At 38.7% G+C, this 24,817-nt stretch overlaps 1 protein-coding gene across 3 annotated transcripts in view; it reads right to left on the bottom strand.

Moving 5' to 3' along the window:
• The window catches only part of ZPLD1 (zona pellucida like domain containing 1), an 80,962-nt gene that overhangs the window by 20,205 nt on the left and 35,940 nt on the right, over nt 1-24,817 (bottom strand). For all 3 annotated transcript variants that reach the window (XM_070787159.1, XM_070787163.1, XM_019967549.2), the window contains 3 exons: nt 9,224-9,444; nt 4,062-4,243; nt 1,632-1,704 (listed from right to left, as the gene is read on the bottom strand). In XM_070787159.1, the coding sequence (XP_070643260.1) occupies nt 1,632-1,704; nt 4,062-4,243; nt 9,224-9,444 (476 nt within the window). The remainder of the gene's footprint in view (nt 1-1,631; nt 1,705-4,061; nt 4,244-9,223; nt 9,445-24,817) is intronic.

Raw genomic sequence — 24,817 nt, 5'->3', positions numbered from 1 at the left:
ACCTAAAACTGCTCTTAAAAAATAGTCTGCTGATTAAAAAAAAAAAAACTGGTTTGTAGGGAAGTGGTTGAATTTTATTAAATAACTGTTTAGTAAACAAATTTTAAATTTCAATGTGTTAATTCAACCATTAGTAATATCATTGCAAATTGGTTAAAAATGAGAATGATTTTGATACTATGTATTTTGTTTATAGTCATATCAAATAATTACCTTTTAACCATCAAATTAAAATCTTAGGTTATCATCAGATTATAGGCTTTCATTTGGCACTAAGATTCTAGGAACTCTTTGAAGGATTAGGTGTAGTTTAACAATAGGACTACTATACTATTTCTAATGATAAAGGAAAGAGCTTAATAGCAAAGCTCTCCTCAAGTCCACACTTCTAATTTTTATTAAGAGAATAGCTTAATTTCACAGAAAATAGTGGTATCCTTAAATGTCATGTGAGTATATTTTTCACTCTTTTGATCAGGAATTCTCATCTTTGTTTCAGTCAATTGGAACAAATAATATTGAATCCAAGGCAGTCATCACAGTGCTATCTCAGGAAGATTACACATATAAATTAACAGATAGAAACTTTCCAATTTAAAAATATTGCTTACAACAATAATAAATATCTGGTCATACTGGGAATTAATATTGGCACATATTTGCTGAGTATTGTAAAACCAAGTATCTTGGCCGCTTCTCCTTGCAGAAGAAAGTTTAGAAATGACAGAAAGGCAATCTTCATTCCAACACATTTTAATTTGTTGTTTAGAACTCTGTGGTGTCAGACTACAAACTTATAAACATGATTTTTTAAATGCCTTTGGAAAGTGTCCTACTACAATATTTATAGCTCATTATATGCAAAGTATAAAGCACTGACTTTTAAATCAGTTGCATGAATTATAACTCAGTGCCATGATGACATGAATAATAATGTAAAAATCAGATTCATAATTTACAAAAATGTTGGTTGATATATTGAAAAATTGATATTTAAATCAGGCATTTAAAATGTATGAATAAAATTTTTAATCAACATGAAAATATCATTTGGGGGATTAACGTTAGAGTTATAAATAGAAATTCATATATTTTTCACATTTTGCTGCCACTGTCAATATTTATATGACAAAAGTTTAGACAATACTATGTAGTCAAACCCAAACTATTTCAGATATGACAGAATTGACAACAGTCAAAACCCACACTGGGAATGGTAACACACTGAACACCAAGTATCTTGCCTTCAAATGAAGTATCGTCTGGACTTTTCCTACCTTTTTATCACATATATATTATTTCCAAAATCTTGACCCTGAATATGTTTACACACACACACACACAAATAAATATATACATATAAATGTAGATAGACACTTGGAGTAACTATGCAGAATCACATATATGAAGTAAAATTTAAATCATTTATCAACTTCTGGAAAATAATGGAATCGTTAGCATACCTTTATCACTAAGATATTTGGAAATGGTGGTGAAGATGAATAAATGTTACCAAAGTATAACAGGGTTAATGTAACTTTTGGTGGATCTTTATAGGAAAGCCATTCACATAAATGGCTCCTCAGAACAGTGAGAGAAAAAAAAATAGCATCCTTCAACGATCAACTTACATTATAAAGGAGCAGGTTCAAAGTGCTGACAAACGTACCATTGTTCTCCCTCACAGAAATAGCAGCTGAGGACCTAAAACAGATTGAGGAAAAGAGAGGCACTGATGAGATTTTTAAATTAACAGCTTCAATCACACCTTAATGTTAGATTCAAGGCACCAAAATTCTTGAGCAATCCTGACATAACTAGGTCTGGAAAGAGCATATTGTTTAAAACACTGAACAGATAAGTAATCAGAAAGCAAGAGGGACTAAATAAAGGCAAACTGCTCTTTCTGATCTTTTTATTTATAAAGGAAACTTTTTTTTTACATTTTTATTACCTATATGAGACTTGCAGAAAAAAAAAGTCATTCCAATAAAGTCTGAATCTAATGTGAATACATTTTCATCAATTCCATTTCTATACAAGCTTCATGAGACCAGGAATTTTGTTTTACTTTTTTCACTGTTAGAACTTTGCATGGTACATATTAGGTGTATAATAAATATTTGTTGAATAAAGAAACAGTGAAAGCAAAGTCGCTCAGTCCTGTCCGACTCTTTGCAACCCCATGGACTATAGCCCACCAGGCTCCTCCATCCATGGGATTTTCCAGGCAAGAATACTGGAGTGAGTTGCTATTTCCTTCTCCAAAAGAGAAAGTTGCTCAGTCCTGTCCGACTCTTTACGACCCCATGGACTAGTTCTCCAGGCCAGAATAATGGAGTGGGTAGCTTTTTAGCTTCTCCAGCAGATCTTCCATCTGAGGAATTGAGGGTCTCCGGCATTGCAGGCAGATTCTTTACCAACTGAGCTATCAGGGAAGTCCCATTTAAATGAATGCATATCCATGTGCACTGAAGTTCAGGAATGAATTTAGTGAGGAAGTTGAGGGGAGCAGAGTGAAAGACTATGACCCATTTCTCTTGCACCTGCTTCTTTTTGACTCAATGTCTTTCTTTTCTTGTTTTCTACATCAAAATCTTGCTTTTGACCAAGCCATTTATCATAACTGTACCATTAAATTATCTATGAATATTTTTTAAACTGAAGCAAAATGTGTCCTCCATGTTCCCTTACGACTGAGATTAAACAATAACTTCACTTTTGTGAAAGAAAACCCTACAGCTGAAGAGGGAAAGTTTTTATTTAATCACCTCATTTTGTCAAAAATATTTCACAAATCCATATGATTATATTGCAATATGGATGTAAACACGTCTTGGAGTGTGTGCTTTGGGAGTAATGAATAAATGTGGTAGTGGTTTAGTCGCTAAGTCTGATATGACTCTCTGAGATCCCATGGACTATAGCCTGCCGAGTTCTTCTGTCCATGGGATTTCCTATGGCAACTGGAGAGGATGCCATTTCCTCCTCCAGAGATCTTCCTGACCCAGGGATTTTAAGCCTGCATCTCCTGCTTGGCAGGTGCATTCTTTACCACTGAGCCACCTGGGCAATGAATCCATGTCTGAAGCTCTTTGGCTATGAGTGATACCACCTTTGCTGGGAATCATCAGCATCTGTGCAGGGGACACCTTAGCAGGAGGCATGGAGACCTCAGATTCTGAGGCAGCAGTCCAACAGTGAGCACAGACGGCAGAGACTGAACCCAAGCAGGACCCAACACTACAGTGACCAAATGATCTACGCACTGGAAACATGACAGATCCTCTGGACTGCATAAGCCCCCAGGATTCTTGGGTTCTTGGGCAGTTCTAAAGGGAGCCAGGAGAACCAAAGGCAAATATTTGACTAACATGAGCTGGTATTAATTTAGGGAACAGATTAAAACTGAACTGTTGATGTTCTTCAAAACAATAATCGTTATAGATGGATAAGTTCAGTTCAGTTCTGTAGCTCAGTCATGTCTGACTCTTTGTGACCCCATGAACTACAGCACACCAGGCCTCCCTGTCCATCACCAACTCCCAGAGTCCACCCAAACCCATGCCCATTGTGTCGGTGATGCTATCCAACCATCTCATCCTCTGTCATCCCCTTCTCCTCCTGCCCTCAATCTTTCCTAGCATCAGGGTCTTTTCCAATGAGTCAGCTCTCTGCATCAGGTGGCCAAAGTATTGGAGTTTCAGCTTCAGCATCAGTCCTTCCAATGAACACCCAAAACTGATCTCCTTTAGGATGGACTGGTTGGATCTCCTTGCAGTCCAAGGGACTCTCAAGAATCTTCTCCAACACCACAGTTCAAAAGCATCAATTCTTCAGTGGTCAGCTTTCTTTACAGTCCAACTCTCACATCCATACATGACCACTGGAAAAACCATAGCCTTAAGTAGATAGATACATAAGACCATATACAGTTTCCATTAGATTCAGTTTAACTTTCTCAACAAATCCTGCTATTAATATCTTTGTAAGTTCCTCAAGGATAAAAATGACCCAAATAAAAAGACAACATGAGAAAGTAAGAATAAAATGCGACTTACGAAGCAAGTTGGGTATTATTAACCAGGTATTCCAATGGATAACTACAGCTAAATTTGTAAAGAAGCCCAGGTAGATAGCTGATGATTGTTGGTGGGTCTGGAGTATCAATATATCCTGAAATATTTCCTATTTGTACTGAAGTTGCATTTCCGTAAGCACTGACTCCAGGAACTGTGGATACCTGTTAGAATTGTAGGTCAAGCTCAGTGATTAAATAGTTAATAAATCTAGGCATTTCATATGCAAAATAAAACATTAGATCAGATCATTTCCAGGGGCTGTTGCAACTATAACATGACATAATTTTGAAATTATACACACATAATTCTAAGTGATCATATGTCTTTTTTTCTCTCAATAAGAGGGTGATTTAATTTTTTAATCAATTTTTATTGAAGTATAGTTGATTTACAATGTTAGTTTACAATGTGTTAGTTTCTGTGATACAGCAACGTGAATCGATTATACATATATTTACTCTTTTTTAAATGTTATTCCCATGTAGATCATTACAGAGTATTGAGTAGAGTTCCCTGTGCTATACAGTAGATTCTTATTAGTTATCTATCTCATATATAGTAGTATGCATATGTCAATCCCAGTCTCCCAATTTTTCCCTCGCCTGCCACTTTCCCCCTTGGTACCTGTAACTTTATTGTCTATATCTGTAGCTCTATTTCTGTTTTGTACATAAGTTGATTTGTAACATTTTTTTAGATTCAACATATAAGCAGTATCATATTTGTCTTTCTCTATCTGACTCATCTATTTCTTTTAAATAAATAAAGCTTCATATTACCAGAGATGGTTTACTCATATTTCATAAATAAGAAAGGAGAGAAACTATATGTTACTTGTTGTGCAAGAGCAAGTAATTTGAAAATACTCATGGGTAAAGCCAAATTTCATGGCCTGGACTAAAAGAGCCCTGTTAACATGATCTTGTTTTCAGTGTTAGCTTCATATCTCCAGGCTACCATTCTTGGTTAGTAATGCCCCAGCATCAAGGCCCTTGTTGCTCTAGCATTTGTGCATACTACTGCCTCCTCTCTGGCCCTCTTCACCACAACATATCCTACTTCCCTGGATCTCATCTTCCTTGGGAACTTCTCCCGACCCCGCATACTTTCTGTCTCACAGAAGCAGTCATAGCGCATGAGTGGTCTGACTCAGCACACCTCCATCCATAATCAGAGAGCTCTTTGCAGGCAGGGACCCTCTAGGTCTTATTTGCCTTTGTCCCTTCAGTGACAACAGCATCCTGGGACCCCTGAGATAAATTTTAAACAAATGAATGAAGGTCACAAATTTTCTGATGATCGATCTCCCTAGGGTCTTCCTCTGGTACATGGAGATTCTCATCTCCTTTCAGGGCAATAGTTCACAGGGATGATGCAGAGGGATCATGAACTTCTAGAATTTATATAAAAATATTGTCCATGTGTGTATTCTCTTGGGACTGAACAGTTTTCACTGGATTCTCTAATTCCACTAAAATTTAATAAACATCATTTAAGGAATTGTTAATATTTTTTGTTACACTTAACACAAATGATTTTATTCTTGTTGTTCAGTTGCTAAATCATGTCCAACTCTTTGCTACCCCATAGCTGCAACACACCAGGTTTCCCTGTCCTTCATTGTCTCCCGGAGTTTGCTCAAATTCATGTCCATTGAGTTGTTAATGCTATCTAAGCATCTCATCCTCTGCCACTTATTTTATTACATATTAATATCTTAATTAAAAAGTTAATAGAAAATTCAAACATTTAAATTGCAATTCCGAGTCTGAAATATCTAGAATAAGTCAAAGAAGGAAGACTTTCAAAAACTGAGGCCTTAAATTATGTTACCATAGTTATAGATGTTTTTCAAGTCTATAACTAGATGAAGGTTTTTCTGATGAAATATTGTTTGGGTGAAGTTGACATCATACATTTTATTGGGAAGCACTAGGCTCACAGTTGGGCTTCCTTGTAGCTCAGATGGTAAAGAATCCACCTGCAATGCAAGAGACCCTGGTTCGATTCCTGAGTAAGGAAGATCCCCTGGAGAAGGGACAGACTACCTACTCCAGTATTCTTAGGCTTCCCTGGTGGCTCAGCTGGTAAAGAATCTAACTGCAATGTGAGAGACCTGGGTTGAGAAGATCCTCTGAAAGACAGCATGGCAACTCATTCCAGTATTCTTGCCTGGAGAATCACCATGGACAGAGGAGCCTGGCAAGCTACAGTCCTTGGGGTTGCAAAGAGTCAGACATGACTGAGAGACTAAGCATAGCACAGCACAGGCTCACGGTCACATATTTTAACCTGGAGGTCAAGGATTTTGGATGAATTCTGTCTCTGATGATAGTATCAATATCTTAAAACACTCAGATGGTAATGACATACAGGAATGATTGCCTATTAGACTTCTTAGATGGCACTGATAGTAAAGAATCTACCTGCCAATGCAGGGACATAAAAGACATGGGTTTGATCCCTGGGTTCAGCAGATCCCTGGAGAAGGAAATGACAATTCACTCTGGTATTCTTGCCTGGAAAATTCCATGGGCACAGGAGCCTGGCAGCCTACAGTCCAAGGGGCTGCAAAGAGTCAGACATGACTAAGTGACTCAGCTCTAAGGTTATTATTGCCCAGGCTCTCTGTTCTCATGTGTGAATTACCAAGTAGAGGGTCTCCTGAATACTTCTTTTATCAACAGTGACTACTAGCAGTATGTTTGTCAAAATTCAGGCTCTCCAGTGAAACAAACTTTATATGGGCCTATGATCATTAAACTCTGAGGATTTTTAAACCATGGTAACATATTATTTGAGTCAGCACAGGCTATGTAATATGGGAGTAACAATTCAACCCCTATATCTCAGTATATTAACACAACAAAAGTTCACCTTTTGTTTATGCTACATGTCCAATATAGTTTGGTAAAGGGGGTTCCATTCCAAGTGTTTACACAGTGTTTTTGCCTCAGACTGGGTCTATTTCCCTGTAGCACTGCCATCTCAGCATGTGGCTTCTAGTACTGCTAAGACAGAAAATGCCGGAGCTAGTAGGTCATGTAGAGGCTTTTTGCTGTGTACATGTCAAGTCCAATAAGAGTCTACAGGACTGAACCAGTTACAAAGCCCTCACTAACTGCAAAGGGGCTGGGAAGGGTAGCCTCCCCTGTGCTCATGGAGAACTAACAATTCTGACATCAATAATGTTCTTGGTTGTCATAATACCGTTGAACTTCTCCCCCCATGTCAAATACAATATGATGATCAATTAATATTCTAGCAGCTATTATGGAGACCTATAACATTTAATTTTCAACAAGAGAATACACTTTATACATGGACCTAAGAGCACATGGGCAAAGCTGAAGCAATTATCTAACTGATTCATGAAGAGAACCAGAACCCTTATGAAAAAACATTTTGATTCTAATCCATATGATTTAGTAGTCTACTTAATTTTTCCCATATAGAACTGTCCTTGGAGCAGATACCAAAGCTGGTGATATCTAAGACAAAAATATAAACTAAGTAAATCTTCCTCTCTACACATTGCCTGCCTGACTGGCTAGCTAAACATGCAAATTCTATCTATGAAAAAAAAGTATGTGTGTACAAACATACATGTACATTACATACCAGGCTCATTCAGTTTAAAAAAAAAAAAAAACACACAAAGAAATGATACATACACACACACACACATGCACACACACACGTGGGTGCTTTGCCTGGCATTTCTCTGGAATTGTTTTCTTTTTTTGGCAACAGGGAGCAAGATAAGACTGAAATGGAGAATAGGAAGCTCCCTGAAGCAAAGTCCTTGAGGGGAGAGGCTGCGCTGCTTCTCTCCACTTGAGCTCCCTCCCTTCTTCCCTACTTCCCTCTGTCCCTTCCTTTCCCCCTCCCTCCCTCCCTCCACAAGGAAACTTGGATGTATAATAATCAACCTGCCTCACTTCCCCTCACTGTCCCTTAGGCCCACTTCATAACCTCTCCGCACACAACCGCGAGAGATGAATAAACGTTTTTAATAAAAAGAGTCAACAATACTCAAGCTGTATATTTGGAAACTGTCATGGGCACAATATTCTAACTGCCCTCTGAGAAAAGATAAAGGAGATTCAAAGAAATCCCTTTTTCCTGTCTCCTATCTCCCATCAGGTCTTAAAAGCTCTGTCCTTAGAATAATCAAGCTTTCCCCCTTAGTCCCAAACAATAACTTATCAAGAGGAAAAGCCAATCTCTCCTTCTTTACTGGCCTAAGTGGACATGTTCAATGAATCTTCTTTTTGTCTTTGCTAGGATTAACCAATAAAACTATATTTAAACAAGCAAAAGGAAAAACTGTTTTAAATAAATTTTAGCCTAACACCCCCACCAAATCACAATTATCTTTTACTTCAATTAACTTTTAAGTCCCAGGAGAGTGAATGCCTGTTATAATTCTATTTTTTGTATTCAATACATGAATAAGTAAATGAATAGTGTAGATAAGTGGCTCTCATTCAAGGTAGAAATATCTGAAGTGGTGCTTTAATTTTCACAATGACTGGATGGAGCATGTTGCAGGGATTTCATGGGTAAGATTTCATATGATAAGCATTTTTTAATTCAAAGGATAGATCCACAGTATGAAGAAACTCATGCTGGAAATGCTAACAGCCCTCTTTTACAAAACAGTGTTGTGGCTTATTCAATGGTAAACACGATACCTAGATGATTCTCTCATTCGGTATTCCATCTTTCTTCCTGAACGAGGTCACTAAGAAATAATAGGCCAAGTGATTCAGTGCCAAACTCACTGGAATATAAAAGATACTTCCATAAAAAGCATGAGGAACACAGCTAATGAAAAACTGTAGAGAAATACTCCTCAGTGTCTCTCATACAAAATAATGCTGGTTAGAGTAGCACAGTTAATCTCAGGCCCCTCAACCACCAGCTACAATAAACAGAACCACTACTGGAAAATGAAATCATACGTTTGGGATCAGAAGCCTCAAACAGGCAAAGGAAAGTGGTTTGTTCAGTTTTATTGGGGTTTTGTTCTTAAAAGATAGATTGGGTTTTTGAGTATTTCATGATATGGGGAGTTTTGTTTTGGTTTTTTTAGTTATGATCGCCAAACCTAGCACATAGTTTCACTCTAATCTTACCACTAAACTGTTTCCACAGCCCTCCAAGGTGCTGAGATTGATGATGAAAATGACCACAGCAGGAAAGGTGTTGTTATTGATGAACCCCCTGCAGTGGGAATCCCCATGCCTTCCGTTCAGTGCCAGGTCTGCTTCAGAATAACCAGAGAAAAGAACTGTGCAAAAATTAATCTTCATTGTAATGGCCTGGACCCCACAGTAGACATTGATATCTCTCTCAGCTGAAATAAAAAATATAAAAAACAAACAAGTCACAAAAGCATAGCACAGGGTCCAAGAATAACTTTAACATCCTCTGAGTTATTTTCATCCCCTCTGTCTGTTTAACTGGCTTGTATACTTGAACACACCATAATCCACTGTGAAAGTATTAAGATAAATACCCAGTAAAAGCAGTCATTGACTTTGTTATTTCCGGAGAGATCTTTGAGTGTAGATATTATATTTCATCTCTGTTTCCTAGTGCTTGGTATACAGTGGATGTGCATTAAATGTTGGTCAAGTGGTGTAAAATGATTGTTGGAGAATTGAGTGGAAAAAATTAGGTCTCGAGGAAATTCAGAAGAAAGTAACTGAATTATTTAGAACACATGTCTAGAGTAGAGAGACTCACTACAAACGATGCATTTTCCCAAGTGTAAGGAAGAAATCTCCTAAGCCAAAGTTTTGAGCACCTTGGTGTTCTGTAACCCATCTTATCCAGGATATAGAAACAGAAGCCATCCATCCAGATTGTTTTATTTTACTAAGCTATGCTAGAGAGGAAGAAAATGAAAACTAACCTGTTGATATTTCATTCAGAAATGCATAGTCAATCCTAAAAAAATTTTCCAGTGACTATGACTGAATAAAAGCAATGAGCTCAGCATTAAAACGTAAGACAAATTTGCACTTTTCCATGATTCCATGAGTTATCAGTGATGGGATCCATTCCAGGTCTATAGAGGTGAGCAGGCATGCCTACACACACACACACACACACACACATACATGCACAACATTTTCATATATCTATTTAGTTATTTTTCTACATGTAATGAAGACAATATATGTAAAAAATGGCCAATTCAATTGCTGCTAGGTAATTTCGCAGTGGCAGAAGCTGTTATTTTTTTGGATTTGGTAACAGTTACAGGTTGAATTACTTCCCTCCCTTCAGGAAAAAAAAAGAAAAAGACACATTGAATCTTAACCCCCAGTACCTCAAAATGTGACCTTATGTGGAAATAGGGTTATTGAAGTTGTAATTAGTTCAGATGAGTTCATACTGGATAGGATGGGTTTCTAATTCAATATGATTGGTGTTATCATTTGAAGAGACAGAGGCACAGGAAAAATGCCATGTGAAGACAAAGAATTACAGTGATGCACCTGAAAGCCCAAGGAACAGCAAAGACCACCAGCAAACCACCAGGAAGATGCCAGGAAGAATTCTGTTCAGCCTCTGAGGAAGCTTAGCCCTACTAACACCTTGATTTTGGACTTTTGGCCTCTGGAATTGGAAAATGATAAATTTCTGTTGTTTCAAGTCACTCTCTTGTGGCACTTTGTTACAGCAGACTTAGGAAATTAATACAGTAACCTTATTACTCTTTATCACTCTTGCTATTACCACTGGGATAAAGAATCTGAAACATACAATTGGTTTTCAAAATGTGAAAAAAAAACCAAAATTGGATTAGGTTATTTGGAGAAATCACCCTAATTGTTCCAAAAAGGTAAAACAAGCAAAATAAAATATTTTTGGCTAATGATCTAAGTAATATGTAAATCTCACTCATGATTTTTTAGCATAAAGTAAATTTTCTTAAATATATCAGTTCTAACCTCAGGGTAAAAATGTTCAATGGCATGTTTCTTTGGAGTGTTTATTCTCCATACTGGTTTTTGTTAGTAAAATGAGTCATATTTTGAGGACATGAATAAATCAAAATGGAAATTTCTATGTTTGATTATGATTTTAAACTCAATACAAAAAATTTTAAATTTTCTCATAGTGAAAGAAAGATGGAAAATCTTGTTTATGGCCAAAAGGAAAATATTAGACTAGTTCTTATGGTAAACTCCAAACAACATTCCCTTTGTAGGTGGAAAATAAAATGAATTCATTGTGAAGTTATACTGTGCCAAGATAGAATATAATAAATACCATTTTAAATTTGAGAATATATCTATTAGCTTTCAATGACAGTAGCTGTTCAAACGCAACTATAATTTTTAAATGGTGCTCTTATTAAAATAATGAGTTCTTTTTAACAAATGTTTAAGTGTTTCAAACATTTAAACTTCAAATTAGCTCTTAAATCTGTTGATTTTTCTCCATCTTCATGCTGTTCCTTTGCACATGTAAACCATTATCTTTTCTCTTAGAATATTACATTAACTTCCTAACTGGTTCCTTTAATTCTGCTCTTAATGCCCTCTGTTTAGTACAACTGCTAAAAGTGAATCTAATCATTTTATTTCTTTGTGCAGATTTTCAACAGCTATTCATTTCATTCCAGCCAAAAGTTCAAATCTTGAACCAGTTCCTCAAGATTCTCTGTGGCCCGCCACCTACCTACCACTGCATTCTCATCTCCTCTCTACTATCCCCCTCGGTCTCTACAACCATTTCATTGAACTTTTTTCAGTTCTTTAAATGTATCTAAGTGACAGAAGCCAGAATAGTGGTTACCTCCGGAGGGAAACTGTTTAGAATAGGGGAAATAAAGAAAATTTGGAGGGTGACAAAGTTGTTCTCTGTCTTAATCTGAGTGTTGATAATGAGTGTAAACCTATGGTGAAATTTTTAAGCCATGCGCTTAAAGTTGGTATATGTTATTTTATATGTTCTTCCTCAATAAAATACCGTGAGCACTTTAAAAAGCCTAATAAAGCTTACATAAGACCTTTAAATGGTCTTCTTCACCTCCATAGATGCTTCTCTTATTCCCAGTCCTTGTCTGAGAAACTCCTACTCACCCCTCAGGTTTCAAGTTTCATTGTCTCTTTCCCAAACACATTCATGATCCCAAACCTAAAGTATGCTACTCTGTTCCTATACTATCATATTAACTTTGAATCACATACACATTTGCATAATTGTTTTCTCAATAAATTGAAAGTCCCAGAGAGCAGGAAACTAAGATATTCAATGATGCACTCCAGTGAGTAAATTGCCAATATCTGTTGGATCATCAAAAAAGCCAGAGAGTTCCAGAAAAGCATTTACTTCTACTTTATTGACTATGCCAAAGCCTTTGACTGTGTGGATCACAATAACTGTGGAAAATTCTGAAAGAGATGGGAATACCAGACCACCTGACTTGCCTCTTGAGAAACCTATATGCAGGTCAGGAAGCAATAATTAGAACTGGACATGAAACAACAGACTGGTTCCAAATAGGAAAAGGAATACGTCAAGGCTGTATATTGTTACCCTGCTTATTTAACTTATATGCAGAGTACATCATGAGAAACGCTGGACTGGAAGAAGCACAAGCTGGAAGAAATCCCACAAGATTGCTGGGAGAAATATCGACAACCTCAGATATGCAGATGACACCATCCTTATGGCAGAAAGTGAAGAGGAACTAAAAAGCCTCTTGATGAAAGTGAAACAGGAGAGTGAAAATGTTGGCTTAAAGCTCAACATTCAGAAAATGAAGATCATGGCATCTGGTCCCATCACTTCATGGGAAATAGATGGGGAAACAGTGACAGACTTTATTTTGGGGGGCCCAAAATCACTGCAGATGGTGACTGCAGCCATGAAATTAAAAGACACTTACTCTTTGCAAGGAAAATTATGACCAACCTAGATAGCATATTAAAAGGCAGAGACTTTGCCAACACAGGTCCGTCTAGTCAAGGCTATGGTTTTTCCAGTGGTCATGTATGGATGTAAGAGTTGGACTGTGAAGAAAGCTGAGTGCCAAAGAACTGATGTTTTGAACTGTGGTGTTGGAGAAGATTCTTGAGAGTCCCTTGGACTGCAAGGAGATCCATCCAGTCCATCCTAAAGGAAATCAGTCCTGAATATTCATTGGAAGGACTGATGTTGAAGCTGAAACTCCAATACTTTGGCCACCTGATATGAAGAGCTGACTCATTTGAAAAGACCCTGATGGTGGGAAAGATTGAAGGCAGGAGGAGAAGGGGACGACAGAGGATGAGATGGCTGGATGGCATCACTGACTCAATGGACATGAGTTTTGAATAAACTTTGGTAGTTAATGACGGACAGGGAAGCCTGGCATGCTGCAGTCCATGCAGTTGCAAAGAGTCAGACATGACTGAGCGACTGAAGTGAACTGAATTGAACTGATTGTTCAAAGGATTGTTGCAATTCTGGCCAGAGATTGGACAATAAAAAGGCTAAAAAAAATTTGTTGTTGAGAGCAACTGTTAACAACTTAAAAAAATGTCTCTACTCAAAGAAGTGCCCTTTGGCAACATGAAGTAGTATTTTTTTCTTCCCTCAAAGCCTCACAAATGGAAAAGGTGTGCTGAATAGATGTCTTTACTATATACAACCAGGGAAGAATGTGTTTCTCTGGAGAGTGACAAGTCTTTAGAAAGCTAGATTAGGATGGATTTGAACAGGTCCCTTTCTTAAAATGTAAAGTCTTTAGTTTGTTATCATTTCTCCAAGTGGGATCAGTTTGTAGCAAATTCAGTTCCATTCCTCGGGTTAGTCTCCAGTTATAAAACAGAAAAGAAAAGAGAGCACAAAGTCTGGACAAAGCAATCATTGCCCTTGTTAAGCTAGCACAGGCATCAATTAATTCCTCTCGAACAAAGGTGAAGAAGATCAAATCTTCAATTGGTTTAAATTAAGGGAATGATATCTCTCTTGTGACATATTTAATGCTATCTATTCACTTCCATACATTTATGGTATGCCAAATAAGGCAGTGATACTCACTCTCTATTTCCCTAGGCATAAATAGAGTTCTCAGTGCATGCTCTAGTAGTTGACAATTTGATTTCATATTTAAGTAGATATTTTGCTACCTTACAGAGATTATTTTGCATGGGAAGGTTTCCTGTGGTCTTGCCTGTGTGATTGCTACTTGATCTCATTCCCCACCATTTACTTCTTTGCTTTTTAAAGTCAAAGGAAAATGGAATCATCCAGCTCCCAACCAGCCTGAGCATGTTTACTTCACATTTGTGTCCTGATTCACGCTGTCCCCTTTGTGCTATGTTTTCCACTCCTTTATGTTGTTACCTCCTACTGATACTTCAAAATTCAGCTCAGTGCCATCTTCTCCAGGAAACTGTTCCTTATCAGCTAGTATGGCGAGGCTCTCTTTCTATCCCACTCCACTATCTGCCCAATCATTCTGTAAATGTGCACCATACTTATCTCCCATTATGGACTGTGATCTCTTTGAGAAAAAGGACCACTACTTTGTAATCCTTAGACCAGTCTATTGCTTCATAATTTATAAGTTCAGTTCAATCACTCAGCTGTGTCCAAGTATTGCAACCCCATGGACTGCAGCACACCAGGCCTCCCTCTAATATTTAGAGGATAGTAAAGAGTAAGAATTATAAACTTGATAATCATCAATACTCAGTATATCAATTAATAATAGATGAAATATTCATTGATAGCAGTCAGGTAATAGACGTGGGCTGAGAACAGAAAAGTAATTTCTACGGTGTCCTTTTATAAGACTTCATCTTTCCAATGATATATAATCATTCTCTTCTGCCCTATTCCACATTACCCCATGGGTCTACAAAGTTGCATACATTATTCCTGAGAGTGGATATTTGTTTCTCCACTAGATTATGAAATCATTAAATGCTGTGGGTTTTGTCAGCTGCTAAGCTGCTAAATCGCTTCAGTCGTGTCCGACTCTGTGCGACCCCATAGACGGCAGCCCACCAGGCTCCCCCATCCCTGGGATTCTCCAGGCAAGAACACTGGAGTGGGTTGCCATTTCCTTCTCCATTGCATGAAGGTGAAAAGTAAAAGTGAAGTCGCTCAATCACGTCCGACTCTTCGCAACCCCATAGTCTGCAGCCTACCAGGCTCCTCCGTCCATGGGATTTTCCAGGCAAGAGTACTGGAGTGGGGTGCCATTGCCTTCTCCGGAGTGTTGTCAGAGTGCCCAACAAATACTCAGGAAGTGTCTATTAAAATATGTTTAATTAAACTCTTTGACAAACTGCATTCACAGTGTCTAACTCTTTAATATCAACTTTCAAGATTCACAAAGAAAATATGTACACAATGATATGGGCTCATCTTCACTGTTCATCCAGAACTCATATATCCTATCCTTTCTCTGCCAATTGCCTGAGATTCAGAATTTTAAATGAACATCAAAATTCTCTACATCATATATTTTCTAATTCAATATGGTAAATAATATGAAATTAATGAATTCTTACTATTTGTTTAGGTATTTAGCCTTTTTAAGTGTATTAGTCTAGCAATTAATTATCTTGCTTTATTATTAATAATTCATCTTACAAATCACTTCCCCTTAATAGCAATAGATTTGCTAATCCCTCTTGTCATTAACAGTGAGCAAGTATGTGGCACCCAGTTGAGGTTAGCATAAATACTGTGGTTATGTAACAACACAAATCTGGCAAGACATCATGAGTACCATGCTCCAATTAGCACTTCTTATGAATATGCATTACAGAGAATCTTAATAAAATGAAGATTCTGATTCAGTAGATCTGGGATGAGACCTCATTTTTGCATTTCTCACAAGTTCCCATGTGATGCCAGTGTTGTAAGTGAAAGGGAGAAGAATTTGCTACCTCAAAATATGCCTCCTGGGCAGAAGGACTATCTTAAGTTGATTAGTTTTAAGAAACAGCATACATAAGAGAATCCCTGAAAACAAGTGGAAGTTACTCTTCTCAAAGAGACATTTACATTTATAAGGGAACTCTCCATTTGTGTGTCTCCCTCTTCCTACCAGGAAGGAAGAGTAGAACAACTAGATCTTCAGAAACTCTTAAAAATGGAGGCTACTGACCTAAATCTGCATAACAACAATACTCTTGTTTGCTATGCTTTGCTTGATAATGTCCCATAGCCAGCTTCCCCTACATCTCTTTTATCTTTAACTGGAGATAGTATTTAAAGAGGTGACTTGGGCCATTTCAGGGAGTTACTCAGTTTTTCTAAGTATCACCCATGAATATAGGAGGTTTTGTTGTTCAGTTGCCCAGTCGTATCCAACTCTTTGAGACCTCATGGACTGTAGCACACCAGGCCTCCCTGACCCTCACCATCTCCTGGAGTTTGCCCCAAATTCATGTTCGTTGCATCAGTGATGCCATCCAGCCATCTTGTTCTCTGATGCCCTCTTCTCCCGCCCTCAATCTTTCTCAGCATCAGGGACTTTTCCAATGAGTTGGCTGTTTACATCAGATGAACAAAATACTGGAGCTTCAGCATCAGTCCTTCCAGGGAATATTCAGGGTTCATTTCCCTTAAGATTGACTGGTTTGATCTCCTTGCTGTTCAAGGGACTTTGAGGAGTCTTCTCCAGCACCACAGTTCAGAGGAATCAATTCTTTGGCGTTCTGCCTTCTTTATGGTCCAACTCTCCCAACCATATGTGACTGGGAAGACCACAGCCTTGTCTATACAGACCTTTGTCAGCAGAGTAATGTCTCTGCTTTTCAACACAGTGCCTAGGTTTGTCATCCCTTTCCTGACAAAAAGCAATCATTTTCTGATTTCATGGATGCAGTCACCATCCACAGTGATTTTAGAGCCCAAAAAGATTAACATGTTACGAAACTTTTGTTTGTTTTTCTTCTGTTAATCTCTCTTTTATTATAGGGGCCCTCACCTAAGGACTTAGAAGGGTAAAGGGAAAATTATTTTTTCTCCCCTACACAATACATTTTGATTACGCAGAAGCAAATCCTTAGATGGGTTCCATCTGGTGGGATTAAGCACTCCCACCAAATTGTAAGATTTATATGCTTATAAGTGGGAGAGATTTAAATGGAAAAGGAACAGGAAAGAGAGAGACCCGAATAATGAAGGGGATGGGTGTGTGTCTCATTCACTTTCTTTCTGAGGAACTAACTAGTTTGAATTGCAATGAAAGAGCACTTGTGAAAGGCTTTGTGAGATTGAGCCCAGATAGGTCTACTTTAGTGCTCAGGTGGCCATGTGTGAAATAGAATTAGAAATAGAACCTTTTTCTCCTACATTACTCTACCCCATTCCACAATCCATAGCAGTTTAGTATCCAGAAGAGCAGGAACTTCACTTCAAATGGCAACTATTCCCTGAACACTGTTTGAAACAATTAAAGCAGACACTGGTGAGCTGGGTGAATCTATTGTGAGCAGACAAGGGCTCTGTGCAGTTGTGATGCAGGTATTCCTGTGAATATGATTGTCCCTGTATCAGTGGGTTTTAAGGTAGCATTAGTTTAAAACTGATCATAGAAACCAAAACCTATTCAATACAATCAGATCAGATCAGTCACTCAGTCGTGTCCGACTCTTTGCAACCCCATGAATCGCAGCATGCCAGGCCTCCCTGTCCATCACCAACTCCTGGAGTTCACTCAGACTCACGTCCATCGAGTCAGTGATGCCATCCAGCCATCTCATCCTCTGTCGTCCCCTTCTCCTCCTGCCCCCAATCCCTCCCAGCATCAGAGTCTTTTCCAATGACTCAACTCTTCGTATGAGGTAGCCAAAGTACTGGAGTTTCAGCTTTAGCATCATTCCTTCCAAAGAAATCCCAGGGCTGATCTCCTTCAGAATGGACTGGTTGGATCTCCTTGCAGTCCAAGGGACTCTCAAGAGTCTTCTCCAACACCACAGTTCAAAAGCATCAATTCTTCGGTGCTCAGCCTTCTTCGCAGTCCAACTCTCACATGCATACATGACCACAGGAAAAACCATAGCCTTGACTAGACGGACCTTTGTTGGCAAAGTAACGTCTCTGCTTTTGAATATGCTATCTAGGTTGGTCATAACTTTCCTTCCAAGGAGTAAGCATCTTTTAATTTCATGGCTGCAGTCACCATCTGTAGTGATTTTGGAGCCCAGAAAAATAAAGTCTGACACTGTTTCCACTATTTCCCCATCTATTTCCCATGAAGTGGTGGGACCAGATGCCATGATCTTCGTTTTCTGAATGTTGAGCTTTTTTTTTCAATTTTTTTTAATTTATTTTTTTAAATTTTATTTTATTTTTAAACTTTACAATATTGTGTTAGTTTTGCCAAATATCAAAATGAATCCGCCACAGGTATACATGTTCCCCATCCTGAACCCTCCTCCCTCCTCCCTCCCCATACCATCTCTCTGGGTCGTCCCAGTGCACCAGCCCCGAGCATCCAGTATCGTGCATCGAACCTGGACTGGCAACTCGTTTCATACATGATATGAATGTTGAGCTTTAAGCCAACTTTTTCACTCTCCTCTTTCACTTTCATCAAGAGGCTTTTTAGCTCCTCTTCACTTTCTGCCATAAGGGTGGTGTCATCTACATATCTGAGGTTATTGATATTTCTCCCAGCAATCTTGATTCCAGTTTGTGTTTCTTCCAGTCCAGTGTTTCTCATGATGTACTCTGCATATAAGTTAAATAAGCAGGGTGACAATATACAGCCTTGATGAACTCCTTTTCCTATTTGGAACCAGTCTGTTGTTCCATGTCCAGTTCTAACTGTTGCTTCCTGATCTGCATACAAATTTCTCAAGAGGCAGGTCAGGTGGTCTGGTATTCCCATCTCTTTCAGAATTTTCCACAGTTTCTTGTGATCCACACAGTCAAAGGCTTTGGCATAGTCAATAAAGCAGAAATAGATGTTTTTCTGGAACTTTCTTGCTTTTTCCATGATCCAGCGGATGTTGGATATTCAATACAATAGGAAGAGCCTTTTCTGTAAGCTGAAGAGTGCACTTTGTGAGTTCATGCCCAGTCACTAACTCCTGTCTGACTCTGTGCAATCCCATGGACTATACCCAGCCAGGCTCCTCTGTCCATGGGATTTCCTAGGCAAGAAGACTGGAATGGGTTGCTGTTTGCTCCAGGCAATCTTCCCAACCCAGGGATCGAATTCAGGTCTCCTGCATTGGCAGGCAGATTCATTACCATTCGTTACCACCTGGAAGCCCCATGCTGCCTTATAGTGCCATAGAAATCTCACCTGGAAATACAGGACAGTCATCCCTCAATACCCATGTGGGGTTGACTTTAGAACCATCCTTGGATACCAAAATTAAATAAAAATCCACAAATGCTCAAATCCCTTAATTAAAATAGTGTGCATAGTATTTGCATATAGCCTACATGCACATCCTCCTGTATACTTTAAATCATTTTTAGATTACTTATGCTATGCTATGCTAAGTCACTTCAGTCGTGTCCGACTCTGTGCGACCCCATAGATGGCAGCCCACCAGGCTCCCCCGTCCCTAGGATTCTCCAGGCAAGAACACTGGAGTGGGTTGCCATTTCCTTCTCTAATGCATGAAAGTGAAAAGTGAAAGTGAAGTCGCTCAGTTCTGTCTGACTCTTAGCGACCCAATGGATTGCAGCCTACCAGGCTCCTCAGTCCATGGGATTTTCCAGGCAAGAGTACTGGAGTAGGGTGCCAAATGTAAATTTTATGTAAGTAATTGTAAATGCTATGTAAATTATTTGTAAATATTTATTGGCATGCAGCAAATTCAAGTTTTACTTTTGGAACTTCATGGAATTTTTATTTTTTTTCCTCAATGTTTTCAACCCAAGTTTGGTTGAATCCACAGATGTGGACCTGTGGATACAGAGGGTCAACTCTATTTATTTCTTGTACTCCAATAGATGTTCCAAAACTATATAATCTTAGCAGATTATAAAAGTAATTTATATATTATTTCCATTTCTATCTCTATAAAATTAGAGTAGTGATATTTGACACCACATAAACTTTTTAAAAATTGCTTAGAAAACAGATGTTATTTGCGTGGTTTTAACTCATTTTTGAAAACTACTTCTCCTCCTGAGTTTTTATACAATATTAAGGTTTTGGTGCTAAAAAGGCAAGAAGTTTAAAGGGGTACTGATATTTTATCTACCCCAAATATCAGCAGTTGATGAAGATTTTAAAGTGGATTAGGAATTCAGGTTTCCTCTCTGTATTGAACAGGTACCTAGCCACCTCAATTTTCCACATCTGTTTTTCATTAGTGAGTGAAAGCTGTGGTTTACAGGGTTGTAAGAAATGAATATACAGTCTCAGACTAACTGCAGACTTCTATTTGAACTTGCTGCTGCACATTCTTTGGAATTAGAAGAGTTCAGACTTTTTCAAGCAGAAGAAGGAATATAGGTTTTATTTACACAAGTAGAAGAAATAAAAAATTTCATGCAGTAAAGAACTTCATTATTAAAATAAAGAAAGGGAGGGACTCTGAATCGTTCAGTCATTGCACTTGCTGACGAATTCCTCTTCTCAACAGTGCACTTTATCACTGAAGATTAATCAGGATGTGATCAGCAATCGCTGTCTGGATCAGTTCTTCTGCAAAGTGAAAGCAGGCATCCTCTTCACAGCTTGGGGCCAAAACACTACTGCTGTGTAGGAAAGAAGGAGTGCTGGCCTTTCTGATCTGCACAGAGGGCCAGAGCATATTCCCTGGAATAATTATCCCATTTTCCACCCTGGCTTTGGGCACAGAACAGTGCAATGGGCAAGCAAAGTCTAACACAAAATAGGACAGCTCATTTTGATTGACTCACCCAAGAAGTCTATCAATGAAATAAGCTGATTAACTATTGTATTTCCTGTGAAATACTGGTACTCATTCAAATAACAGGAATCCCTCAGAAGAAATGGAGTAGCCATCATGGTCAACAAAACAGTTCGAAATGCAGTACTTGGATGCAATCTCAAAAATGACAGAATGATCTCTGTTTCCAAGGCAAACTATTCAATATCACAGTAATCCAAGTCGACGCCTCAACCAGTAACGCTGAAAAAGCTGAAGTTGAATGGTTCTATGAAGACCTACAAGATCTTATAGAATTAACACCCAAAAAAGATGTCCTTTTCATTATAGGGGAATGGAATGCAAAAGTAGGAAGTCAAGAAACACCTGGAGTAAACAGGCAACTTTGGCCTTGGAATACAGAATGAAGCAGGGCAAAGACTAATAGAGTTTTGCCAAGAAAATGCACTAGTCATAACAAACACCCTCTTCCAACAACACAAGAGAAGACTCTACATATGCACATCGCCAGGTGGTCAACACCAAAATCAGATAGATTATATTCTTTGCAGCCAAAGATGGAGAAGCTCTATACAGTCAACAAAAACAAGATGAGGAGCTGACTGTGGCTCAGATCGTGAACTCCTTATTGCCAAATTCAGACTAAAATTTAAGAAAGTAGGGAAAACCAGTAGACCATTCAGGTATGAACTAAATCAAATCCCTTATGATTATACAGTGGAAGTGAGAAATAGATTTAAGGGACTAGATCTGATAGATAGAGTGCCTGATGAACTATGGATGGAGGTTCATGACATTGTACAGGAGACAGGGATCAAGACCATCCCCATGGAAAAGAAATGCAAAAAGGCAAAATGGCTGTCTGGGGAGGCCTTACAAATAGCTGTGAAAAGAAGAGAAGTGAAAAGCAAAGGAAAAAAGGAAAGATATAAGCATCTGAATGCAGAGTTCCAAAGAATAGCAAGAAGAGATAAGAAAGCCTTCCTCAGCGATCAATGCAAAGAAATAGAGGAAAACAACAGAATGGGAAAGACTAGAGATCTCTTCAAGAAAATTAGAGATACCAAGGGAATATTTCATGCAAAGATGGACTCGATAAAGGACAGAAATGGACCTAACAGAAGCAGAAGATATTAAGAAGAGATGGCAAGAATACACAGAAGAACTGTACAAAAAAGATCTTCACGACCCAGATAATCACGATGGTGTGATCACTCACCTAGAGCCAGATATCCTGGAATGTGAAGTCAAGTGGGCCTTAGAAAGCATAACTACGAACAAAGCTAGTGGAAGTGATGGAATTCCAGTAGAGCTATTTCAAATCCTGAAAGATGATGCTATGAAAGTGCTGCACTCAATATGCCAGCAAATTTGGAAAACTCAGCAGTGTCCACAGGACTGGAAAAGGTCAGTTTTCATTCCAGTCCCAAAGAAAGGCAGTGCCAAAGAATGCTCAAACTACCACACAATTGCACTCATCTCACACACCAGTAAAGAAATGCTCAAAATTCTCCAAGCCAGGCTTCAGCAATATGTGAACTGTGAACTTCCAGATGTTCAAGCTGGTTTTAGAAAAGGCAGAGGAACCAGAGACCAAATTGCCAACGTCTGCTTGATCATGGAAAAAGCAAGAGAGTTCCAGAAAAAGATCTATTTCTGCTTTATTGACTATGTCAAAGCCTGTGACTCTGTGGATCACAATAAACTGTGGGAAATTCTGAAAGAGATGGGAATACCAGACCACCTGACCTGCCTCTTGAGAAACCTGTATGCAGGTCAGGAAGCAACAGTTAGAACTGGACATGGAACAACAGACTGGTTCCAAATAGGAAAAGGAGTACGTCAAGGCTGTATATTGTCACCCTGCTTATTTAACTTATATTCAGAGTACATTATAAGAAATGCTGGGCTGGAGGAAGCACAAGCTGGAATCAAGATTGCTGGGAGAAATATCAATAACCTCAGATATGCAGATGACACCACCCTTATGGCAGAAAGTGAAGAGGAACTAAAAAGCCTCTTGATGAAGGTGAAAGAGGAGAGTGAAAATGTTGGCTTAAAGCTCAACATTCAGAAAATGAAGATCATGGCGTCCAGTCCCATCACTTCACGGGAAATAGATGAAGAAACAGTAGAAACAGTGTCAGACTTTATTTTTGGGGGGCTCCAAAATCACTGCAGATGGTGACTGCAGCCATGAAATTAAAAGACGCTTACTCCTTGGAAGGAAAGTTATGACCAACCTAGATAGCATATTCAAAAGCAAAGACATTACTTTGCCAACAAAGGTCCATCTAGTCAAGGCTATGGTTTTTCCTGTGGTCATGTATGGATGTGAGAGTTGGACTGTGAAGAAAGCTGAGTGCCGAATAACTGATGCTTTTGAACTGTGGTGTTGGAGAAGACTCTTGAGAGTCCCTTGGACTGCAAGGAGATCCAACCAGTCCATTCTGAAGGAGATCAGCCCTGGGATTTCTTTGGAAGGAATGATGCTAAAGCTGAAACTCCAGTATTTTGGCCACCTCATGCGAAGAGTTGATTCATTGGAAAAGACTCTGATGCTGGGAGGGATTGTGGGCAGGAGGAGAAGGGGACAACAGAGGATGAGGTGGCTGGATGACATCACTGACTCGATAGACGTGAGTCTGAGTAAACTCTGGGAGTTGGTGATGGACAGGAAGGCCTCTGCTATTCATGGGGTCGCAAAGAGTCAGATACAACTGAGCAACTGAACTAAACTGAATTAGGAAAAAAAGATTTCCTTAGTAAAGATGCTCCTGGATAAAAGCTAAATAAATTTTTCTACCACAGCATTTTTCAAATTCTTTAATATGGAAATTTCTATTGTGATTCTCCATTTACATGCTGTTTTTACCTTTCAGTTCAGTTCAGTTCAGTCACTCAGTCATGTCTGACTCTTTGCGAGTCCATGGATTGCAGCACACCAGGCCTCCCTGTTATTCACCAACTCCCATAGTTTACTCAAACTCATGTCCATTGAGCCAGTGATGCCATCCAACCATCTTATCCTCTATCTTCCCCTTCTCTTCCTGCCTTCAATCTTTCCCACCATCAGGGTCTTTTCAAATGAGTCAGCTCTTTGTATCAGGTGGCCAAAGTATTGGAGTTTCAGCTTCAGCCTCAGGCCTTCCAATGAATATTCAGGGTTGATTTCCTTTAGGATGGACTGGTTAGATCTCCTTGCAGTCCAAGGGACTCTCAAGAGTCTTCTCCAACACCACAGTTAGAAAGCATCAATTCTTCAGTGCTCAGCTTTCCTTGTAGTCCAACTCTCACATCCATACATGACTACAGGAAAAACCATAGCTTTGACTAGATGGACCTTTGTTGACAAAGTAATGTCTCTGATTTTTAATATCCTGTCTAGGTTGATCATAACTTTTGTTCCAAGGAGCAAGTGTCTTTGAATTTCATGGCTGCAGTCACCATCTGCAGTGATTTTGGAGCCTCTAGAAATAAAGGCTGTCACTGTTTCCATTGTTTCCCCAACTATTTTCCATGAAGTAATGGGACCATATGCCATGATCTTAGTTTTCTGAATGGTGAGTTAAACAAACTTTTTCACTCTCCTCTTCACGTTCATCAAGAGGCTCTTCAGTTCTTCTTTGCTTCCTGTCAGAACAGTGGTGTCATCTGCATATCTGAGGTTATTAGCAAATTTCACTTTTATTGGGATACAATTAATTGATTCAATTCCTAGGCAGGTTGATAAGAAGTCCGGAGTCCTAGAGGAAGAGAGAGGGATCTGGAATTCTCAAGGAGGAGAAAAGGACAAACATTTATTTTCTCTACATTCCTTAGTCTTAGTCACATAAAATGTTTTTTGTTTAAGCCCAGAGCAGATGATTACACAACAAAGCA

This window comes from Bos indicus, chromosome 1 (genome assembly GCF_029378745.1).
Source record: "Bos indicus isolate NIAB-ARS_2022 breed Sahiwal x Tharparkar chromosome 1, NIAB-ARS_B.indTharparkar_mat_pri_1.0, whole genome shotgun sequence".
NCBI lineage: Eukaryota > Metazoa > Chordata > Mammalia > Artiodactyla > Bovidae > Bos > Bos indicus.
The sequence above is the reverse complement of the archived record's forward strand: the minus strand, read 5'-3'. Positions and strand labels throughout refer to the sequence as shown.